The 21245-nt window shown below is 45.9% G+C and overlaps 1 protein-coding gene across 1 annotated transcript; it reads left to right on the top strand.

Annotated features, from left to right (window-relative positions):
• The first annotated feature begins 856 nt into the window (after positions 1-856).
• On the top strand, positions 857-20518 carry cdc42ep4b (CDC42 effector protein (Rho GTPase binding) 4b). Its single transcript, XM_085761000.1, has 2 exons — positions 857-1098; positions 15883-20518. Exon 2 carries the CDS (start codon positions 16093-16095, stop codon positions 17110-17112), a length of 1020 nt encoding a protein of 339 aa, XP_085617126.1. The 5' UTR covers positions 857-1098; positions 15883-16092; the 3' UTR covers positions 17113-20518.
• Positions 20519-21245: the final 727 nt, after the last annotated feature.

Raw genomic sequence — 21245 nt, forward strand, 5'->3', positions numbered from 1 at the left:
AACTGATTAGATTTTGGTGGTTGACGTATTTAAAGTCACTGTGAATGGACAGCACTCAAAGCACTTTATTCCACTAGCCACACTCACACAATCACACATTTTTATTTAATTGCTGGTAGTTCTGAAGTGATGGCTTGGGAATAGTGCTGTAAAGAAACTAAGTACATTTACTGAAGTGATATACTGAGCTGGGCAGTAGCCTGTGGTATGGTGGTTAGCATTGTTGCCTCACTGTTCTGGGTTCAAACCCTGGGCCAAAGATAAGTCATATAACCACTGAGTAGATGGATACCCCATCTTACTCAAGCATCCCTATTGCCCAATACTTAATAGCTACTCCATTAAATCAAAATATTACACAATGGTTTCCAACTGTTTGGCCTCCGATGGTTAAACTCCTCACATGGTTTCAGTTCACTAAATGTTCAAATATCTCACTTAAAGTCCATAAAACCTGTTTCCATGTGTGTAAAACTGGATACAAAGCAGCTGAAACCAGCTCCAGTTCAGATGATCCTACAACAGTGACTCTCATATTTCAGCACAGTAATCATCAAATGATGTCATGTATAGTCAGATCTAAACCAGAGGGACCAAGCCAGTGCTTTTATTTTGAAACCTCAACTCTATTTTTCCTCCTCCTTACACTTATTCAAGTGTGAATTTCTTCGGAACTGTTGCATAATGTATAGGATGTGAACTGCGCCTGGGAACAGTTGAACTTCTGCCTATTGTTGTGTTTGTGGGGAAGCAGGACTCTGGCCCTTTAAACCGCAGCAGGAGGTGGTGCTCTCCCCGGCACATGAGGAGGGAGGAGGTTGGTGGTGGCGGTGGTGTGGGGGGAGTTGGCTGGTTGGAAGAGGAGGGAGGGAGGGAGAGGGAAGCTTTGTGCGCCACAGTGAAGCGAACTAAACGGACGCTGGAGCTCATAGACGCGGACTGAGCTGCTGCTGTTGCTGCTTCAACTCTCTGGCTTCTCCCGCGGAGGAAACTAAACTTCTCTCCCGGTGACACCAACACTTTGTCCCGTGTTCCGTGGAATATAACCCCCGAGGAGTGAAACTTCCCCTTCTCCCCGCCTGTAACCCGCGCAGAAAGGTAACATTATCTTCATGTGACTCTTTCGCTCCTATAATAATCTTACTTGCTCTTTACTTTAGTCGAGTTGTGTGTTTTAATAAGAGTTTTCCCCTCTCTTCTAAAGTAAAGTGGGTGTCGGGTGGGTTGCGGGGGGGTTGGACGTGTAGGTTGAAGTTGTGAAATCTGCATCTCATTTGAATGTCAAATCCGCCTGCGGACAATCAGCGCCAGGCAGTCTCACCGAGCTGTCCCCATATGGAGCGACAACAATGAGCCCTGTGGCGTCCTCTCTGTGTCCTCCAGCCATCCAGCCCGCAGGACACCACAACATTATGGACGACTCCACTCCACTCTAGTCCACTCCAGTCTTAAAAAGTTAATGAGTCTAAAATGATTCACTCTCTCCAAATCCTGTGGGAGTTTCTGCCTGATAAGTATGGAGGAACTTTACTTTTCTGTCTTTGGTAAAAAGTCTGATGATGATTCTCAGTCTGGATCTTGACCATGAACTTACACAGAGCTCCTCAAAACTTTTTTCTTTCTTTCCTTTTTTTGTATCTCTAAGTATGGAAGAGCTAGATCGCTGGCCTGATTAGATTTTGGCACAGAGGGCCCAATTCTACTTTGTATAATTCATTATAAAATTACATAATAATCTGTTTTCAAGGCGAGGCCAAAGCTGTAGATGAAAGGAGTCATTAACTGGGTTAAATATAACAGTGAAAGTAAACTGTTACACATTTTAAATCCCCAATAGGACCCCCCTAACCCCTCCCCCTCCCCACAAGAGCCCACAGACCTCTTGGACTTGCATAGCCTATTACAAATCACTAATAACTCAACTTGTTCAGGGGAGTGTAGTGATGCTCGCTGGTGGGAACTGGGCTGTGGAGTCTCTCAGCTGCAGGAGAGGACATGGTCTAATCAGAGCAGATGGACTCCTCACAGCAACACGCAGTGCAATCTGTGGGAATCGAACAAACCTGCGCGGCCCTCCTTCAACGGCATCCCTGATTCGTCCCAGCTTCCCGCTTCATTAGCGAGTGGTTCCTGTTTGTGTTTACGGACCTGGCACTTGCCTCTCATGGTCATCACGCCTGATGAACTGGGTAATTTACTCCAGAATTGCCACTGTGGCCGTATACCTGCCCAGCCTCATCCATCATGCTGTAATTGAAGGCCGCGTAGAGTGTATGTGTGTGTGTGTAGCCTGACTTTTAACTACACGGGCCGTAAAAAGCGTGCAGGACCGTTTTTTATAACGTTTGCTTTCATTATTCCGCGCTCATCATCAAGCAATCAAAGCTTTGTTCTGGTTAAACTGTCAAGTCTGGACACAAGGAGGAGGACGTGTTGACAAATGAGCTTGGCTTTGGTGTTGTCTTTGTACGACTCTTGCCCTCTGACCTCCTCCTACACACACAGACACACACATACACATACACACAACCACACCCTAACAATAGCCTTGAAGTCGGTCAGTATTTGTCATTTTTCCTGATGAATCATTTACCCAGCAGCAGCAGCAGCAGCAGCAATGAGGCCGTTGAGGGGGGAAATAAAGCTCCACTCTGCACCTTGAGTTTCGACCAGAGAGACGGAGACCAAGGTCGGACTCCTCCTCCTGCCTGATCGCTGTTCACACCAGCTGGGCCACTTCTTCCCTGCGTCATCTTGTGTCTGTCCTCTCGGTGACAAAAGTGGTGCATTATCGCTCCACACACTCCGGGCCTTTCAGCTCCCCCCCTCCGCCTCAGTGTACGGCTTCTCCCACGAGCTGCCAGGCAGATATCTCTCCATCAAGATCTATTGTGTTGGCTGCCTAGTCAGAAGAGAGAGGAGGGAGGGGGGGCAGGAGTACGTGTGTGAGTATGTGTGTGTGTCATCTCTGACTGTGCTTTTTTTTTTCTTGCTATTTCAGTTTGCTCTGGAGAATACTGCTGCTGCGTAGTGAGGAAGCTGGCTACCTGCCCGACTCTGAATGCGCTGAGGTCATTACTGTTTTATACTGGAAAGAGGGAGCAGAGGAGTAGGGGGGTGGGGGGGAATCGGAGGGGGGGCTGGGGCGTCTCATTTGCACTTGTGAAAACACACCAACTTCAGGCTGTTGGTTAAAGTGGAGGGCAACTAATTTCCTTCCTTTTTATTAGTGTCTCTGGCTGCTGTGTTACGTGGGGTTTTACTGTATGTTTATAGGAGGGATACAGATTGGTTAACTGGAGTCAGATGTGATAACTTACACTATATTACTTGTTCTCCTGCTCCCTGTGCCTCAGGAAATGCCAGTGTAAATAGTTTGCGGCCTCAGTAATCCACCCACCTTTATCCCAAGCTCCATAGGAGACCGACAGTGAACGATGGGAGAATATCTTGACATTTTGGTCTTGCCCTGCGTGCTCCTGTTGCACGTACATGGATTGTGTGAAAGGTTGAGAGAGTGGGGGGAAAAAAAAGAAAAAGAACAACTCAGCGAGGAATTTCTTTTTATGGATTATAGTTGGCGCGGTTTGAGAGCAAATGGAGCTGTCCAGAGCGGTTGTCATAAATATATTGAGTTGAATTAAAAATGGCATCTGTAATATGTAGGAAAAACAACTATTACATTTATTGGCAGTGTTTCAGTAATGTTATCCACAGCTCCGGAGCCGTGGATGCCTCCCGATTCCTGTGAAGTATTAATCACTTCAAAAGTGAAGGATGTGATTCTTTCTTGTCAGTGGTTGCTACTGGGAAACATGGAGGCTCGACGTGTTGAACCTCCCAAATAGAGTTGTTTTGTCTCAGACAATCACAGGATTCACCCCGCCTGCAAAGAAAGCAGCACGGTCTTTGAACTCTGAGCACCGAGGATGTTTGAGTTGATCTTTGAACAGACTTCTTATGGTGGAAAAATCCAACATTATGTCAACATCTTCAGGCTTTTACAAAATATACAACTTTGAACTACGCACAAGAGAAACAAGTAAACCAGATCTACATCAATCAGGCGACATCTACACAACAAAAACTTTTTACGCCTGACATCACACTACACAACCCCGAAATGGAGACTTTTGAAAATGCCACCGTCCCCGTTTTAGTTTGAAAACTAATCTGAGGGGTTTGATACACTGTGACTGATGAGGAGACAAAGTTAGGAAGAAACGTCATTTCCAAAAGTCTCAATTTCTGCCCTTCTGGACTAAAACGTGGCCCTGGAGGTATCAAACTGAACCCAGACCAGCAGTGCTTGTAGCTCCAGGCCTGTTGTGTGGGTTTGTGCAAAACTAACCTAGAAAGATTTGAGGAAAACAAAAATAAAACGTTTTTTTTCTGTAGCACACACAGGTTTTTACTGTTTTCCCCTCCTGTTGATCATCTTATGATGCCTCAGATTTGTCTTGTGACCCAGGTTGGAAACCACCGATATGAAGCCTCAACATTCAGGGTTCAGTTGTTGTTGTTGTTACTCAAACAGAAACCTTAGCTGAATTTGGCACACAGCAAAAAATATCGTGCCTTTCGCTTTTTCTTTTGTCCAATAACCCACATGCACCTGACACCCAGACACTCCTGAGCGTCTGTTTTGGTTGCCATCAGCGTAGCGTGGCTGCTGTGGAGGAAAATAACCAGTTCGACAGGAATTATTATCCTCTGAGGTGTAAAAGCACTCCTTGCTGAAATCATCCCACTCCTCTCTTGCCACCTCCAGTGACCGTTCAACGCAACACCTCCTGAACATGTGCTTTTAAAGTAAAGTATTCTACAACTCAAGACTTATTGTTAAAAGCACTCCATTGATCTTGCAGCACCTGTGGCTGTGTATGTCCTCAAGTGAATTGTTTTAAAGCTGCAGAACAAGTTTGCACAATTGTCATTGTCAGAGGTGAAGGCAGTTCCAGTGAAGCTGAACACTAGCTCGGTAGATTGTTCCCACGTCGCAGAAGTTTGAGAACACCTTTAATTTCTATGTTCTAAGAACACCAGGGAACGCAATCCATCATCAGGCGGCACCTGTCAAACCCACTTTCTGTGGAAGCCACTCCAAAGACAGTATGTTCTGCACAAACATATTTTGGGGCATGTGTCATAGCTCTGTGATATTTGACTTGCTGATGAGCAACTGCTGGTAAGATGATACCAACGGTGCTGATGTGAAGCCGATCTTTGGGTTCCACTGAACTTTTTTTATCTGCATTGACTTAACTCAAGGTAAAATGTTCGAGATAATCACTTTTTTTTTCTTATCTTAGTCACCCTACAGTAAAATGTCATTCTTACCACTGAACCTATTACAAGAATGACATTACCACTACTTTACATTACTACTACTGTTGTATCCAACCTCAAATGTAGTTTTTGTTATTGCTACATAGCTAATGTTAGCATTACTGACCAGTCTAGAAAGTTTTTTTTTTTTTTTTACCAGTCTAGAAGGTACATTACACCTTTCACCCTCTATTTGTATCACTTTGTTTCTTAAACTGAAGTTAGCATGCTAACTAGCACTGTCATTTTCCGATACCGAGTCAGTGAAGTGTCCATCTGCCCTGAAGAGCTGCTCTGAGGGCAAATATAACCTGTTGTAACAGCTGAAGCTCACAACAAGACTGTTACCGTTATCTGTAAATGCTAACGTTGACTGTATAGCAATAACCCTCCAGCTGTAAACAACATTAAGTTTCCTCCTCCACCCTCAGTCACTGACACAACATCAGTAGGACTGTGGTTGTGCAATAGATGTAGACTAGACTCCTGGGTCACATATTGCCTGGTGGTGTGCAGCTGGCCGTTGAGGTCCAGGCTTTGGTGTGTTTACAGTCCAGCGAGTCCTCATTGTTTAGCGGCTCTGTGTGGACACAGAGACAGGTGGTCCCTCTGTCCAACTCATGCGCACTGAAAAGACAAAGGAGGGCTGTTGGCGTAACCGCTCACCTCTGTGCTCACTGGCTGACAAATCCATGCCAGGAAACTAGTTCAGGAGATGGGAACAGTCACATTAACCATTGTGGGCTCTTATCTGGGGAACCCTGTGAGAATCACTGGTTTCCTTTATGAATACAGACTCGCACATCTCGCTGTGTGAGCCTCTGGAGGACACTTCCAGGTCAGCGATCCGGTGTTGTGAATGGACGGTGGTGAAAGGTTACAATACCTTGATAGATAAGCATCTCGGGCCTTTGTCTCTTTGTGTTGAATTAAAGTGAATCACTGTAAATTCATGTGGGTCACCTTTGAGACCCATTTCGTGTGTGTATGTGTGTATATTTATCTGTTGTGCGTGTGTCTGTGTGGTGGTTTGGGTGTGCCACAAGGTTTGGTTCCCGTCTCCCTCTGCACTGCTTTTTTTTGTTCTGACTCCACTATTGTACAATGTGACATGCAAGTAATTTTGTCTGTCAGTTGGGAATCAACAGGGTGTGTGTGTGTGTTATGGTTGTGTATAGTTGTTGTGCACAGACCGACTCCTGCTGATAACTCCCCAACCTATTTGTGGCAGTTTGACCCTGGGCCGTTGATGGACTTTCAACTTACACAAACACACACACACCCACGCACACATTCACACACACACACACACACAAATGTAAACATAGCCACAACAGACAATCTGTATGTGCTTCCCTAATGAAAACGTCCTGCTCGCCGACATCCTGTACATTTCCAGGAAATCAAAGTGGTTACAAATCAAAGTGGCGTGCCCAAAGTGAAAACTGAGAAATCAAAGACAGCTGGGTGGTGGTAAGACGATACTGACAACACTTTAGAAGACTTTTCCTGCAGCTCTGAGGAGTTGGCACTTCTGCCATCTTGTCAACAGACCTCCATGTTTCAGCAAAAGGCTACTATACAAGTCAAATGTAGTAGAACCTCTTTGTTGCACATGTAGTTAGCGTTACTTTACCTTTGACCCCTCCCAGCTCCATTCATCGCTGTGCCGCTCTCCCATCACATGGCTCTGCTCTTTAATGGTTCAGGTCATTATCTTTCAGCGCGATGAACCCCTGACCAAGCAGACGCTCTTCCTTTTGTTGGCTGCTGTTTTCTTGCCATCTTTATAGCAATATACAGTACAGCGTCCTGCAGTACAGTATTGTCCTAATGATGCATCTACACAGTTTGTTCCAATGTTGCCTTTGTTCTGACGTAAGGTTTGTCAGTCATGCAGGAAAACAGTTTCTTTATGCTGGAAAAAGAAGTTTTGATATTAAAAGGAAAGTTCAACATTTTGGCAAATTGGCGCATTGCCATAATTTATTTTTAGAACGGCAGAGCAGAACCGCAAGCTGCCCAGAGCTACGCTACAGAGGCTAATGGGATTTCTTGGTTTCCCTCATCAAATACACAATCCAACAACTCCAAAACGCCTCTGTTGGACAAGTTGTGACCTGCACATTCACCACGCTATGAGATAATAATGGAACGTTACGAGACAGAGTTGTTGGGAACGCGCATCAGCGATTTTGCATGAATTTACCTCGCGTGGTGAATGTGCAGGTCATAACTTGTCCACCAGAGCGTTTTGGAGTTGTTGGATTGTGTATTTGATGAGTTTGATGAAGTAAACCAAAAAATCTCATGAGCCTCTGTAGTGTAGCTCTGAGCAGCTCGCCACTCTGCTCCGCCGTTCTAAAAATAGCTTGCACGGACAATTAAACGTAACAAACCTACTCCTAGGAATTTGCCAAAATGTTTATCTATCCCTTTAAACTTCTGTCCGACATCCAAAGATTTTCAAGCGACAGTGAGACTCTGCAAGTTGCAGATTAGTGGGTGTTTATCATAGAGCTTATTTGACTCAAACCAGGAAGAACTTAGCTGCTTAGACGCCCTCATTGTATTAGAGCAGACACCCTGATCATCTGCATCTCACTGAGCTGAGCTGCTCGGATGTAATCGATCCCTGTGTTCTGAGTTTGACCCGTAGAGTCGCTTCAGGAAGAGCTTACACAAAAACTCACAACAAGCACCGCTACAATTACAGTAACAACGTGGTTTCAGGAGCTTTGTGTTTCATCTTCTCCACCCTGTACTATGACTCTATTTCCCGCTCCTGTCAGGTTACATCTATATAATATAAGAGCCTCTATCAGCTCTAATGTCAGCAAGTGTTTTGTTGTCATTTTAAAGTTAACGCCACAGGGGTTTATTAAGTCGTCTCGTCAGTCAGGGCTCGGTGCCCGGGGCCTTTATAGCTGGTTTGTGTATTTGACTTCAGCAGGGAGGCTGATTTAAAAAGAAAAAGAAAAAAAAAGACTATGAACCGTTGAGAAGCAGAAAACGGTCACTTATCTTCCAGTCACACTGAGAAGCCTCCTGCTGATTTGACCAAGTGTGCAATGTGTGTGTCCTGTTTGTGTACAGCGTGAAGTTTATCACACAGGCCTTGGCTTATCCTTTCTGCTGATCTGACATGTTTTGTTTCTGCTATGGTACAACCTGGTTCCACCTCTGACTTTTTGGAAACATAACAGCCAGTACACATCCACTGTCATCTCTGCTGTAACAGAGAATTTTGCATTTCCTCCGTAGAAATTCAGCTTTGTTTCCTCATCCAGCAGCGATTGGACGCTCAATTCAACCACTTGGCTCCCGTCCTGCTCCCTGGTACCAGAGCGTGAATGCTGTCTATTCGTCGGCGACCGATGGGGACGGATTTCAGTGATTAATTAGACGTGTACTCTCATGTGCATGCACTCACACAACACAAGAGACCGGTACAATCCCCCCCACTGTAATGAGGGTTTGGGTACGTTTCATGCAGGACGCGGTGAAAGAACGTCTGTCGCTGTGCTGGCATGACTGAGTGGATCCAAAGCGGTGACACCCTCCGCTGCCCCTTTGAGGGAGTGTTTCTCTTCAGTGCCTCCATCTGTGCCTCTCCTTTTTTTGCCCAAGGTCCCTGCGGAAATGTTGCTCCACATGGGAAAGGTTGTGCCCCCCCCGTCTCCCCTCCACATTTTTTAAACTCTGGCACATGGAGAGGAGGAGCGTTTTTGTTTTCGGGGCTAAGATTTTTCTTTTATAATCAGAAAAACACGTTCATTATCTGTGTTGTTTGGTTTTTAGCCAAAAGCGTCCCTCGGGGCACGGCAGCCCACCCAGTATCAGAGCAAAACACTTTGTCCAACCATGCAGGAGTAACAGCTTTATAAAAGGCCAGCTTGACTGGAAAACACAGAGAAATCATTTGGAAGCCCGTGCTCTGCTTCTGGATATCGGGATTTGGAAAGATTAAAAACGTCGTCACATGGCGATTGTGTCACTGGAGCTGTTGCGGCACACCGACAGGAATAGAAGGTGGATTTTGGAGTCAGAGGGGAGGAAGGAGAGCCGGCCGGCTGGCTGGCTGGCTGGCTGGTGTGGCAGTGGGAGGTTAGTTTTGTGTGTTTTCCTGTGCGTGGATGTGTGTAGTATTTGCTGCTCCGAGTGGAGGGCCGGCCCGGGCACGCTGGTTTTATTTGCTCACGTTGAACACGCTGCCCTTAATCCTCCTGTGGTTTTGTTTCTGCCTGGGCGGCGTTGGGGCCCTGGAGGCTGATACACTACACTTTCCAAACACACAGATACACAGACGGCCTGTAGTACTTGGGCAGCGGTCCTGCTGATGTAGGTATATTCCGCCCGGCTCAGCTGCTTGGACTCGTCTCATAGAGCCATTTTACACGAACATGATGAGTGTTCACCATGTTGCCACCTCCTGCAAATGAATATATCAACAGCTTGGGCCGATCGGAACGACTCCATCCAAGTCCAACCTGTTGCATGTTTCAGCCTTCACCATCTTTTAAATGCAATTATGCTTTATTCAGATATCATTTGTGTCACAGCAATCTCTGCTTCTGTGGCTGTGATGTTTGCAGGACATAATGTGACACGTGTGCCCCTCTAATTAGTTCATTTCAAGCATTTCTTCCTCCACATTATTGATGTGCAAACTGTTGTTTTGGAAATTTCTGTAATTCCTACTCGCTTGAGGATGCTGAGATGAATTTAATAGCAGGCGTGTGGCTGGTGAGGACGGGGCCCACTGACACAGAACGGTTCTACTAATTAGACTTTTCTTTAACGGGGGGCCCCGGAGGAGATTTCATTTGAATCAAATGAGGTTTTGTTTACATTCATCGTTTCTCACTAGAAAACATTGTAATCATCTTTAATGCCCTAACAAGCTCCTTTCCAAGAATCTGACACAAAAAAATGATCCACTTATTACTCTCAGCAACAAATCTTCTTCAGAGGAATTCGATGCAGCTATACAGATATTGATAATTCTAATAATATACTCGGCCGTTGCAGGAGGAGTTCAAGAACGCGCCACACGGTCACTATTGCTCTAAAAGCTCCACAAGATACCTTTTTTAATTGGCTCATTTGATGAACTCATTAGGAGAAAAGCACATGAGGGCGGCCGCAGCTTCTCGTGAACATTTATCTCCCGTGTCATCGTAAATATGGTCGGTGGTTCTTCTAATGAGTCTTTCTTTTGTGCGTGTGGTTATTTCTCACCTTCGTTTGCCCACAGTTTGATGTCGCGGTTGCGTTGTTTGTTTGCTGTGGTTACACCTGTGCGAAACGCCGAAGGTATGTTCCTCAACACGTGTGACGAGGCCACCGTCTGAACATTCACATCCTCCTCTTGTTTCTCTTGAAGATATTTCCGTCATTTGTCATGAGGAGTTCCTAGCCCCGAGCCGTGTGACTGGATATGAAGCCGAGCAGGAGGAACTGGTTCCCTCTATAACAGGCGGTAATAAGGTTCTGCATAGTTACTGTTGTTTGGTAACAGAGCCACACACGGCGGATAATCACGTTAAAACGTCTTGTGTTACAGTATCAGGCCTCCCTCTGATTCACCCTCTAAGCTGTGACAGGCGTGTCCGGCCGAGCCTGCAGCTACATAAACAGCATATTTCTTCATGTGCTGTCAGTGCAGTGAGTTAGGGACAGGAAGGAGGCACAAAAAAAAAACTGTGAGGTGAGATGGAAGCTTACACACTGACCGGCCACATGAGAGAGAGCAGAATCAGGTATACCTTATGCATAAAACTTCAACTCTTGAGAAAAACCCATACATTGAAACTGTTTTTTCCCTCCCCTGCTACTTCAGTGCACTGCGGCGAGGATTTGAGACACCACAGAGAAAACAGAGAGTTATTATTTCAGGGCTTTTGACACGGCCTCCCCCGTCTCCCCCCATGGGAATCAGATGTTTGCGCCTCTCATAAGTAGAAGGGAATGAAATTTGTCGACCTTTTTTTTTTTGTGTGTGTGTGTGTCAGTTAAGAACTTTCCATTCTCATGCAGCCCCCACTGATTAATTGATTAGCAATGTCATAGATAGCTGTTGGGTAACTCGCATACACATTTGCATCTCAATGTTGCTGACAATAGGGTTGAACAATGGTGGAGAGATCCTGGCTAGTTCAAGGTTAAACAAAGCAGGACTTTCTCCAACTGCTCAGCAGAGTCTCTGTGTCCAGGAATTAAAGACAGACTAGTAGAGTTTTATGTTAAAATTCAAGCTGTAGTTGTATTCTGGATTTGGATCTGGAAAAAAGACAACATAAGATTTGAAAAAATGAGAGCAATGATTAATCAGTCCAACTTTATTTATAGCCCACTCTAGGCTGGTCACATGCAGGGTGTGTGCAACATACTGACATATCATTATATGACATGATTATTCTGGTATTTTTTTATAATCTCAGATTACCAGGCGTTGCCAAGTGAAACTCCCGTGTTAAGAGGAGGAGCTTGTTTTTTTCTCTTCAAGATTCCATTGGCATTTCATTTTCTAGATATCAAGCGAAAGTGCCAGGGTCCCGTAAGTGTTGTGTAATGGCCCTCTGCCTGAGTCCTTGTAACGTTTGAGTGCCGGCTTCCGCCTTGTGAATAAATGATAGACCCTTTCCCTGCCTCTGTTTTAAAAATTAAAATGCAGCCAAAGATAAACCCAGAAACCCTTGCAGCCCGTGGTTTAACTTGACAGTAGCTGAGCTGTGATTGGATGACCATCCAAAGCTGCCCCCACTACACCCCGTTCATTGAGCAGCAAAAAGGGAGACATGGGATATCCGAGGCCTGCATGGCGCCTGCTATCTGCAGGATTACAAGAGAGAGACTGAACGCTGATGAGCATGACGGTTGTTATGTCATTCTGCGAACATCAGTCTTCCGGCGACATAAGATGCTTTTAATCATTCATGGCCCTGTCACCACTCGTCTCAGTTTGAGCCAGAGTCATGTGGCACTTTGAGTGCTCGGTTACATAAAGGCTTCGTCACCAGCTGGCACGATGACTGATACTTATTACCTCTTTGGGCACATTTAGTGCTCCAACACAAACACGGTCAGCTATATGTGCGTGTTTTTGTGTCCCCCGCGGGTATGTGTGTAATGGTAGCATGACCCGTTTGTGTGTTTAGCCGTGGGAGCCTGTGAAAAGAGCGCCGAGAAGGAATTTTGCCCCCAGCTGACCCGAGAGCGAGTGTAACAGTATGGGCCGCGCAGGCCAGACTGGAAACCCCGGTCATCATGTTGACGGCTGCAGTCTGTGTGTGTGTGTGTGTGTGTGTGTGTGTGTGTGTGTGTGTGATACAGGCTGTGTTTACCACGTTTTTTCTGTCCGTCTAGACGCTGAAGTGAAAGCTTCTGAACACTTTCATCTATTCATGAGTGACTTGCGTGTTATCCTCCATACTTTGACAAAATCAGAGGCATTAATGCAAAATGGAAAATGGAAAATTGGCCCATTGCCCTAATCCCTATAGTCATAGCAGTAGGTTTGTTACCTTTAATTGTCGGTGCAAGCTATTTTTAGAGCGGTGGAGCAGAGCCGCAAGCTGCTCAGAGCTACGCTACGGAGGCTCATGGGATTTCTTGGTTTCCCTCATCAAACTCATCAAATACACAATCCAACAACTCCAAAACGCTCTGGTGGACAAGTTGTGACCTGCACATTCACCACGCTATGAGATAATAACGGAACGTTAGGAGACAAGAGTTGTTTTCTAGGTAAATTCATGCAAAACCGCTGATGCGCGTTCCCGTCAGGGGCAGTTTTTCAGCAAGCAGTCTCTGCATTTGCCTCTAAAACAACTCTGTCTCGTAACGTTCTGTTATTATCTCTGACTATAGCGATTATGGCAATGTGTCAATTTGCCAAAATGTTGAACCATCCCTTTAACAAGAAGCTTCTGTTCTTCATGATTTATCTGTGTGCGTTTTTTTTTTTTAAAGCACTGAAAGGCTAGAATTGAATATGACAGGACTGCCTGCAGGTCGTACTTCATCTTTTGTCATGCCCTCTACAGCAGAGTCTTTAGGGGGGAGGGAAACTCTTCCTCATCAAACAGCGAGCCTAACAGACATAAAATGGGCCATTTCCCCGAATGACTTAAGGTGTGAGGTTTTGCACCTTTTTTGATATTTGAGCACCCCACTGACATCTTTTATGTGGAGGTTGAATGTCTCCTCCTGGCATGGCACATCAAAAGCATTCCCCTTCAGCTACGCAGCACTGCGGCGATTGTCTTATTGCCCCCGCATGTGACCACGGCGAAGGGTTAATCCATCTGAATGAGGCTGATCTCTCCATGTAGGGGGATGAAATCTTTCTCTCTCTCTCTCTTGTGTGTGTGTGTCTGTGTGTGTCTCCGGCCCGGCTTAGAGGGGACAGGAAGCTCCGCTCGGTGGCCCCGGCGCTCTGCTGCTCTGATGTTGCCATAGAGAAAATACAAAACCGTGAGCCGCGGGGGAGGAACCGTATCTGTTGGCGCTCTCGAGTGGTCAGTCACTAACCAGCTAATGCCTCAGGGCACAGAGTAAGAAAAGGGTTTAGCTAATGATAGACCATACTGCATTAATCTAAGCACTATGAGAGTTGCCCAGTGGGATTTTCGGTGCTATTTGTTTTGCTTTAAGCCACAATCTTATAATTTGGCCTCCGATTGCTGTTAAAATACCTTTTTATAACAGCAGGCTCATTCCTGTTGTGTCGTATCAGGGCGTGAACTTGAACTCAAATCACTCCCCACAATAGAAGTTGGAAAATCAGCTTTTCGTGTACTATTGTTAATGCATTTGCTCTTTGTTGGGGCTGCCTTTTGTGTTGTGCTTTTTGATGTGCAGACAGTTACATCTCGCCCATTAGCACCGAAAGAAGGCCTTGGATGAAGTTGCGCAGAGCAGAGAGAGAGGGAGTCACAACAGAGGATGGAGTTCAGTTCTCATCGGGGATGATCTGTCTATTTGAAAAAAAAAAGAAGCGGACAAAAAAGAAAAACAGGACTACAGGACTTTTTCATCATCTATCAAACCCCCCCTCTGTTCGCTCTGCTGCTACAGTCGCCTTTCCAGTTGAATGGGTTCTTGTCAGAGATGCAAATGTTTTCATGGATGACGTTGCTGTGGAATATTGTTGAGCGAAGCCCCCATTCATTCACTGACCGGGGGAGGGAGGGAGGGAGGGGTGCGGGCCCGGAGCGTGGGCTTTAGCAGCTCCCGTTCAACAACACTGAGAATGATGGGATTGCTGTCTGGCTTTAACCAAAACAATTGAAACCCTTGTTAATGTCAGTAACACATGGAGCTGGATGGAGACTGTAAGTGGGCGTTTGAACCCTCGTCTCCACTCCACTCGACTGTTTTGAGATCACGTATCAAGGCCTCGAGTCGCCGGGGACCCTCGGTCGGACGGTTGGGTCTAAACGCTGAAAAGACCCATATATTCTCGCCCTGTCAAGTCACGGGCTCGCTGGAGGATCAAAGCGAAGCTGCGTTCAATCAAGAGCGTCCACGCTTTCCTCGTGTTACATACCGTCTTTGATGTATTACTTGGCCACTGCCAAACCTGAGGGCCCTTCGCCGCGTGGTGCCAATTGATGTTACGCTCACTGAGAAACCGAGATAGTTGGATAAACCGAAGCAGCAGAAGACGGAACAAAATATTCCGTTGCTGGCGCTCCAAATGTCACCGTCAAGGCCACGTAGACGAAGGCCAGAAGTCAGATAAAATAACAGAAAGTAGCGATGAAATCTGTTGATGATAGGTTTTAACACAGAATGTAGCAGATCAGGACTTTCCGTGGTCTGTGCTCCTAGGTCGATCAGTGCTGAAGAAATGCTGCTCCACTTCATTCTTCTTTTTTTTCTCTTCTTCATTCTTTCATTCGAGCCAGCTCAAACTGCTCTGGCTTCCCAGTATCCTGTGTCTTTGACGGTTATGTAACAGTCAGGGGCCTAAATGGGAACTAAAGCACAGCAGTGTTTGCAGCGACTTGAAAAATTGAATGTGACAGTGTCCAATAGAGTTTTTTTTTTTGAAAATGTATCTGAAGAATTTCACCAATACATTTGAATGTGAAGGTGTTTTTTTTTTTTTACTTTTCTAGAGGTATTATCTCTGGTTCAGAGTGAGGTGAAGTTGCTGTGAACTTTCTACTTGTGAGCTTTTCTTCACTGTTACATAACACCCTTACAGACTTCTACATATTGTATAAAGCTTTTGCGAGTTTAGAGCCACTCAAGTGCGTCTTCATTTCTGATGCAGTGGCGAGAAAAGCTTCCATACAGATGCAGATCAGGGTGTAGAAGGAGTAATGTGATAGTGATGAGAAATGAATAGATGTGTACTGTAGCGCCTTTAGAAGAGAGGATTTAAAGTGGCCTGTCACTTTTCCTCAAGTAAAATGGTGCCTAGTGTTATTAATTGCATGTTTCCACGTTGCCCTGCCAAGGTGCATAGCTGGTCTGGGTTTATGTAAGTAGTGATGTGGCGCTGGTGCTAATGCTCTTTTTTCTTCTTCCTCTCCTTCGCAGGTTGATCTGAGTGTAAGATGAGACCCGAGCTGGAGGACCAGAATGGCCGCACACTTTAAACACCTGGAATTGTACTCGCTTTGACAACCTCTCTAAAAGCCAAAGACTCCAAACTGTGGAGGGAAAAGTCTCGCCAGCGCCCGCAGAACCCCGTCTGATTGATCTGAAGGATTTAGAGCAGGAGACTCCGCCCCCACCGCCACCGTCACCATGCCGATTCTCAAGCAGCTGGTGAACAACTCCAACCAGTCCAAGCGGCGGTCCCGGGCCGACCTGACCGCCGAGATGATCAGCGCTCCCTTGGGGGACTTCCGCCACACCATGCACGTGGGCAGAGGGGGCGACGCCTTCGGGGACACGTCGTTTCTCAGCACCCGGTCGGGGGAACCTCCCAGGGAGCCGGAGACCAAGCAGGGCTCCCCGGGCCCCAAGCCGGGGCTGCTGTCCCGCACCTTCAGAAGCAGCAAGCGCTCCCAGTCGGTGAACCGGGGGGACAAGTACGACTACAACACGATGGCGCCCTCCGGGGGCTCGTCCAACTACGTGAAAAACGCCATATCCCTACCTTACCTGAACGACGAGGACACGAACAGAAGCAACCAGATGCCGAAGAGCGTCTCCTCCAGCCCCATGAAGAAGCTGGCGGAGATGGAGAGCAAGCCCATGAACGGAGCGGCGGCCATGGCGACGCTCGACGCCGAGTTCGACGAGCGTAACTTCGGCGAGCTCACGGATCTGCCTCCGTCGATGCCCAAAGGAGGCGGGATGAAGCACGCGGAGTCCATGATGTCCTTCCACATCGACCTGGGCCCCTCCATGCTCGGGGACATCCTGAGCGTGATGGAGAAGAAAGGCTGGGAGGAGGACGACCTCGGCTACGAGGAGGGCAAGAGCAGCGAGGGCCGCGCGTCGCCCTCCCTCATACCCCACATAGACGACGAAGAGGACGACGACGGCGTGGAGGAGCGCGCCCCCGCCAGGCCGCCCCGCAGCATGTACCAGCAGAAGGCCGTGGTGGATCCCTACACCCCCGAGCTGCACACCAAGAACAACCACAGCAACATGGACAGCTGCTCCGTGTCCAGCGCCGGCTCGGCCGTGGAGGAGAAACCGCCGTACCACATCAACGACGCCGACACGGACAGCGCCAAGTACAGCTCGCCGCGCGGGGAGGACGACAGAGATTTCACCTTCATGGACGAGGACGATGACGACGAGATTCGGGTGTAGGCGAAAGCTTTTTCCGGCGGCGCGCCCAAAAAAACGGACACTGATGGAGAAGAGCAGGTGTTGGGAGGCTAACACGAGCTGGGAAAGGCAGCGGGAGGATTTCGAGGCAGGGCCACGTCTGCTTTAAGCGTCTTGTAGATCAATCTATCTCTGCACACTTTGTCAACATCACAAAATAAACCCAATTAAGCCTTATCCACTGTGCTGTAGCGAGGACACGTGAGCCAGAGTGTGTGTGCGTGAATGCAGACAGACGGGTTCACAAAGTTGCACTCTCTCTTGAAACGTCTGGGTTTGTCGATTGTTGCACTTTTTCTGGCAACACCAAACCGTGAACTCATTATCATTATTATAATTGGGAAATTCTTTTTGTTTTTAATTCTCTGGCTGCTGTGTCTGCCTCAGAGTTTCATCAGTGGCTGGGAGGGAGGACTCGGCGAGGCCGCTGGTTCATCTGAAGGAGCAGGAGGTGAGCTCGGGGTCGGAGGAGCGCGCTCCCTTCTGTCAATCAACATGAATATCGGATTCGGGTGCAGCGGGCGAGCAGGGGAGAGGGACGTGCCGGGTCGCTGGCAACGTGGACGTTGTAGCTCACACTCTGAGGAAGGAAGAGGGAAAGGACAAGAAGTGAAACTGACAGCTTTGTCATCCCACACGCACATGGGAGCAACCATGAAGCTTTTGTTTGCCAACGACAACGTTTTGGCACAGACACTACACAGATGACGTGGTTATTACTTGTTCATATCTGACTTAATGGGGGTGATTTCTGCCATTTTTTTTTATTTTTACTATATTTTATGTACATAATAGTATCAGGAAGTTGGTCTACAGTAGCCAGTTGTATTTGAGTTGGGTAGTTTATCATTTGCGACTCTTTCTTTCTCTTTCTCTTTCTCTCTCTCTCTCTTTGGCACGTCTTCTAAATTCACTCACAGCTGTGCTATTTATTCATTCGTTTTCATGAGGGATGGATTGTTCCTAATGTGCACTGCTAGGTCTTAAAAGTTGATTTTTTTTTCTTGTAAGTTTCATTTCTTACAGAAACGGTACCACAGTCCCAGCCAGCGCGGTTGCATAGACGCTGGCTGCATGGCACTTAATTACTGGACTAAAGCAGACATGGAAAATGTCTGAGCTGCATCACTCCTGCTACTTCACCATGGCGATGCTGTGTTAGCTGATAATGATGTATGTTTTACAGAATCACTTGCTGTAAGTGTCTGGGGCCAGCTGCACAAAAAAACACCTCAAGTTCAGATTTTTTTTTTAAGTCTGAGTGAAGGGTTCTTTAAAATGTTTAAGTTTTTTCTCTTATCTTAGTCCTATACTTAAGAAATCACTTAAACTATTGCTCAAAACACCCTAGTGACCAAAGTAAGGAAAAGTAAACAAACTGCAATCAATAACTTAACTTCAGTGCAACCCCCCGCTGCTGCATTAATGTTTAAGTAGAAAACTTAAGGTGTTTTGTGCAGCAGCCCCTGCTTTTTTAACTTGCAAACAAAAAAAAAAAAAAGTGAAATGTCAGAAAAGAGGCCTTTTGAGTACGTGTTCTGTGTCCTGTGTTGAAACAGGACAGATGTGGTGGTGGTTGTGGCAAATTACGTGTGTGTCTGTCGTCGCCGTTTCCACGTCATTACTGAAGCTGGTAGGATTAGCAGGTCAGCAGAGAGATGTAAGCAATGTTTGAACAGGGAGTCGCTGCAGCAGGGAAACGGTTCTGTTCTAATTAATAGTCTCGGCTCTGCCCTGAAAACACATGGTCCTCATGTGCAGACATGTGTCCAGGCGTGTGTGTGTGTGTGTGTGTGTGTGTGTGTGTGTGTGTGTCTCTTTAAGGGCAAAGACAGGATGTAACAACATGTACAAAGTGTTATTAGAGCGCAGCTACTTAATAGACATCGGGTATGTCTCCAGGCGAGCGAGAGTGAAAGATATTTTCTGAACTGGCCCCACACACACACCTCCTCCAAACAACCCAAATCACACAGTAGGAACAGATGATTAAATCAGCCAATCGTCTGGCCTATCCCAGTCTACTCATTAAATGTGCTGGAGTATTGGCCCCAAACCAGCTGGAACTGCTCCAAAAGCAGCAAGGTCAGAGACAGGCAGGTGGGCTGCTTTTTTATTTTGTGTGTGTGTGTGTGTGTGTGTTCAGTTGGTTTTTTACAATGCAGACTCACTCAGTTATCTCCAGGTTACTCTTGCGCTCTAAATTGGGGCAGAAAGAGGGTGAACTCTCCTTCCTGGTGTCTTGATTAATGTCTGACCTTTTTTTTTTTACACTTTGTGTATGAAAGCTAATTGCCACATTTGACGAATAGGAGCTGTGGTTTTCCTGTTGTGGCACTTACACAGGGGTGTGTACATGGAACCAGGATGCTGTGCCGTTCTGCCAACGGGGTTATTAGAATGTGTCAGATCCGTGTCGACAGGAATAAGTTGCGAGATATTCAGAATCCTTTGGAGAAAATTGCCAAGTATGTTTTTTTAAAAACCATGTTATGGGGTTTATGTTAGCAGGAGCTTTTGAGATTTTGTTTCTTTTTTTTAATTTCTGTGTAGATATGCCATATGATTTGAGTCAGATGGGCTGAGATTTTGATGTAAATGGGCCAAATTTGAAGCTGTCTTTGCTTTTTTTTTTTTTATGAATTTTGTTTTCAATCTGTTGTGAAAACACGTGGTCTGCAGAGTGTTTTGGGCAGCTGTCACGCTTCGCCGAGCAATGCCACTTTAACAGAAAAGAACAAAAAACACTCCTTATCTGCTGTTGTTTTAATCAACTAATGTAAATATAATTTGTGCCATTGATGATTACAGCAAACAATCCTCGTTATCAGCCGTGTGTGACTACGTGGTACTAGCGTGGGAAACAGGAGAAACGTTGAGCAGCTTCAACACTAAAACACTAAAACAGGACATTTGAATTTTGCAAGTTTTACCTTCAGTATCCGGGGTTGCCAGGTTGGTGGAGTTGGGAGTTTTACAGAAAAGTATACTTTTGTAATTGTCTTAACTCTCTGGCATTTGCCGTGTTTCGCTGTGGGAAACTGCTAAGTAGGACAGAATAAACCATATAAAGGAATTTGCAAATACTTTCTCTACCCCAGGTCTGCTTAAAAGTTTTCCATGCCCCGACAGCTGCGGTTTTGGTGAGTGGCAAAAAAAGATAAGGACTGCGAAAGAAAAAACACAACTGACTCAAAGTTCAGCTGTAGAATGTTTTCTTTTTTTTTCTATTCAGTGGCTGTAGTGTTTCTGCCAAGTATGTACTGTTTTCTCTTCCTTTTCCCCTATTCTGGTTTTACAGTATATTAATATATTTACCTTTCTCACTTTCCTTTCCTTGAAATAACAGCTATATTTTTCAATAAAAGAGAAAGCTGGTAATCTTTAACTTCGGCTCACGTGTTTTATTTTGTTTTTTTCCCTATCTTAGGTATGTCAGCGAAACCCGACGTCTCCTCGCAGTTTAATTCACAACCGACTTCTAAAATAAGCAGAACGCTCACTAAAATGTGACCTTGAAGTCAAACCAAGTTTGGTTTTTTATGTAGGAGTTCCAACCGCATCCACAGTTTAACGAACACCCACTCTGGATTATTCTTCATAAATAAGCCTGAAATGAAAGTGAAAACCTCGTTTAACAGATTTCACGTCACAGGCAGGATGAGTCTTGTTGGCTAATTAAAACCCTCCAGTCTGACAGTAATTTAAATATGCTTCAGTGCTTCAGCTGATAACATATAAAAACACTTAAAACACTCAGTTGTTACTTGTTTGCACATTACATGTTCTGTGACATGCTATGAACCTACAGATACTATATAAGACAACAAATATACTTTTCAATATAATCCAGTTCATTCAGTGTCAGTGAGGATGTGGTGGTTAAATGATGCATTCATGATAAAGAGAGCTAATTAACTGTACAGATGAAATGCATCACAGATTTTTTTTTCCAAAGCATAAATCCAGTGTCTGCCGTTGGTGGCCATCTGGATGTGTGATAACAGAGCAGCATCATCAGCCATTATTCCCCTATTTACCCTCATGTGTGTCGTCACCGGGTCTGAGCCAACACTGGCGCACACACAACCACACACACATACACACATACACAC

Source organism: Trachurus japonicus, chromosome 19 (genome assembly GCF_045865225.1).
Source record: "Trachurus japonicus isolate A0001 chromosome 19, Traja_1.0".
Taxonomy (NCBI): domain Eukaryota; kingdom Metazoa; phylum Chordata; class Actinopteri; order Carangiformes; family Carangidae; genus Trachurus; species Trachurus japonicus.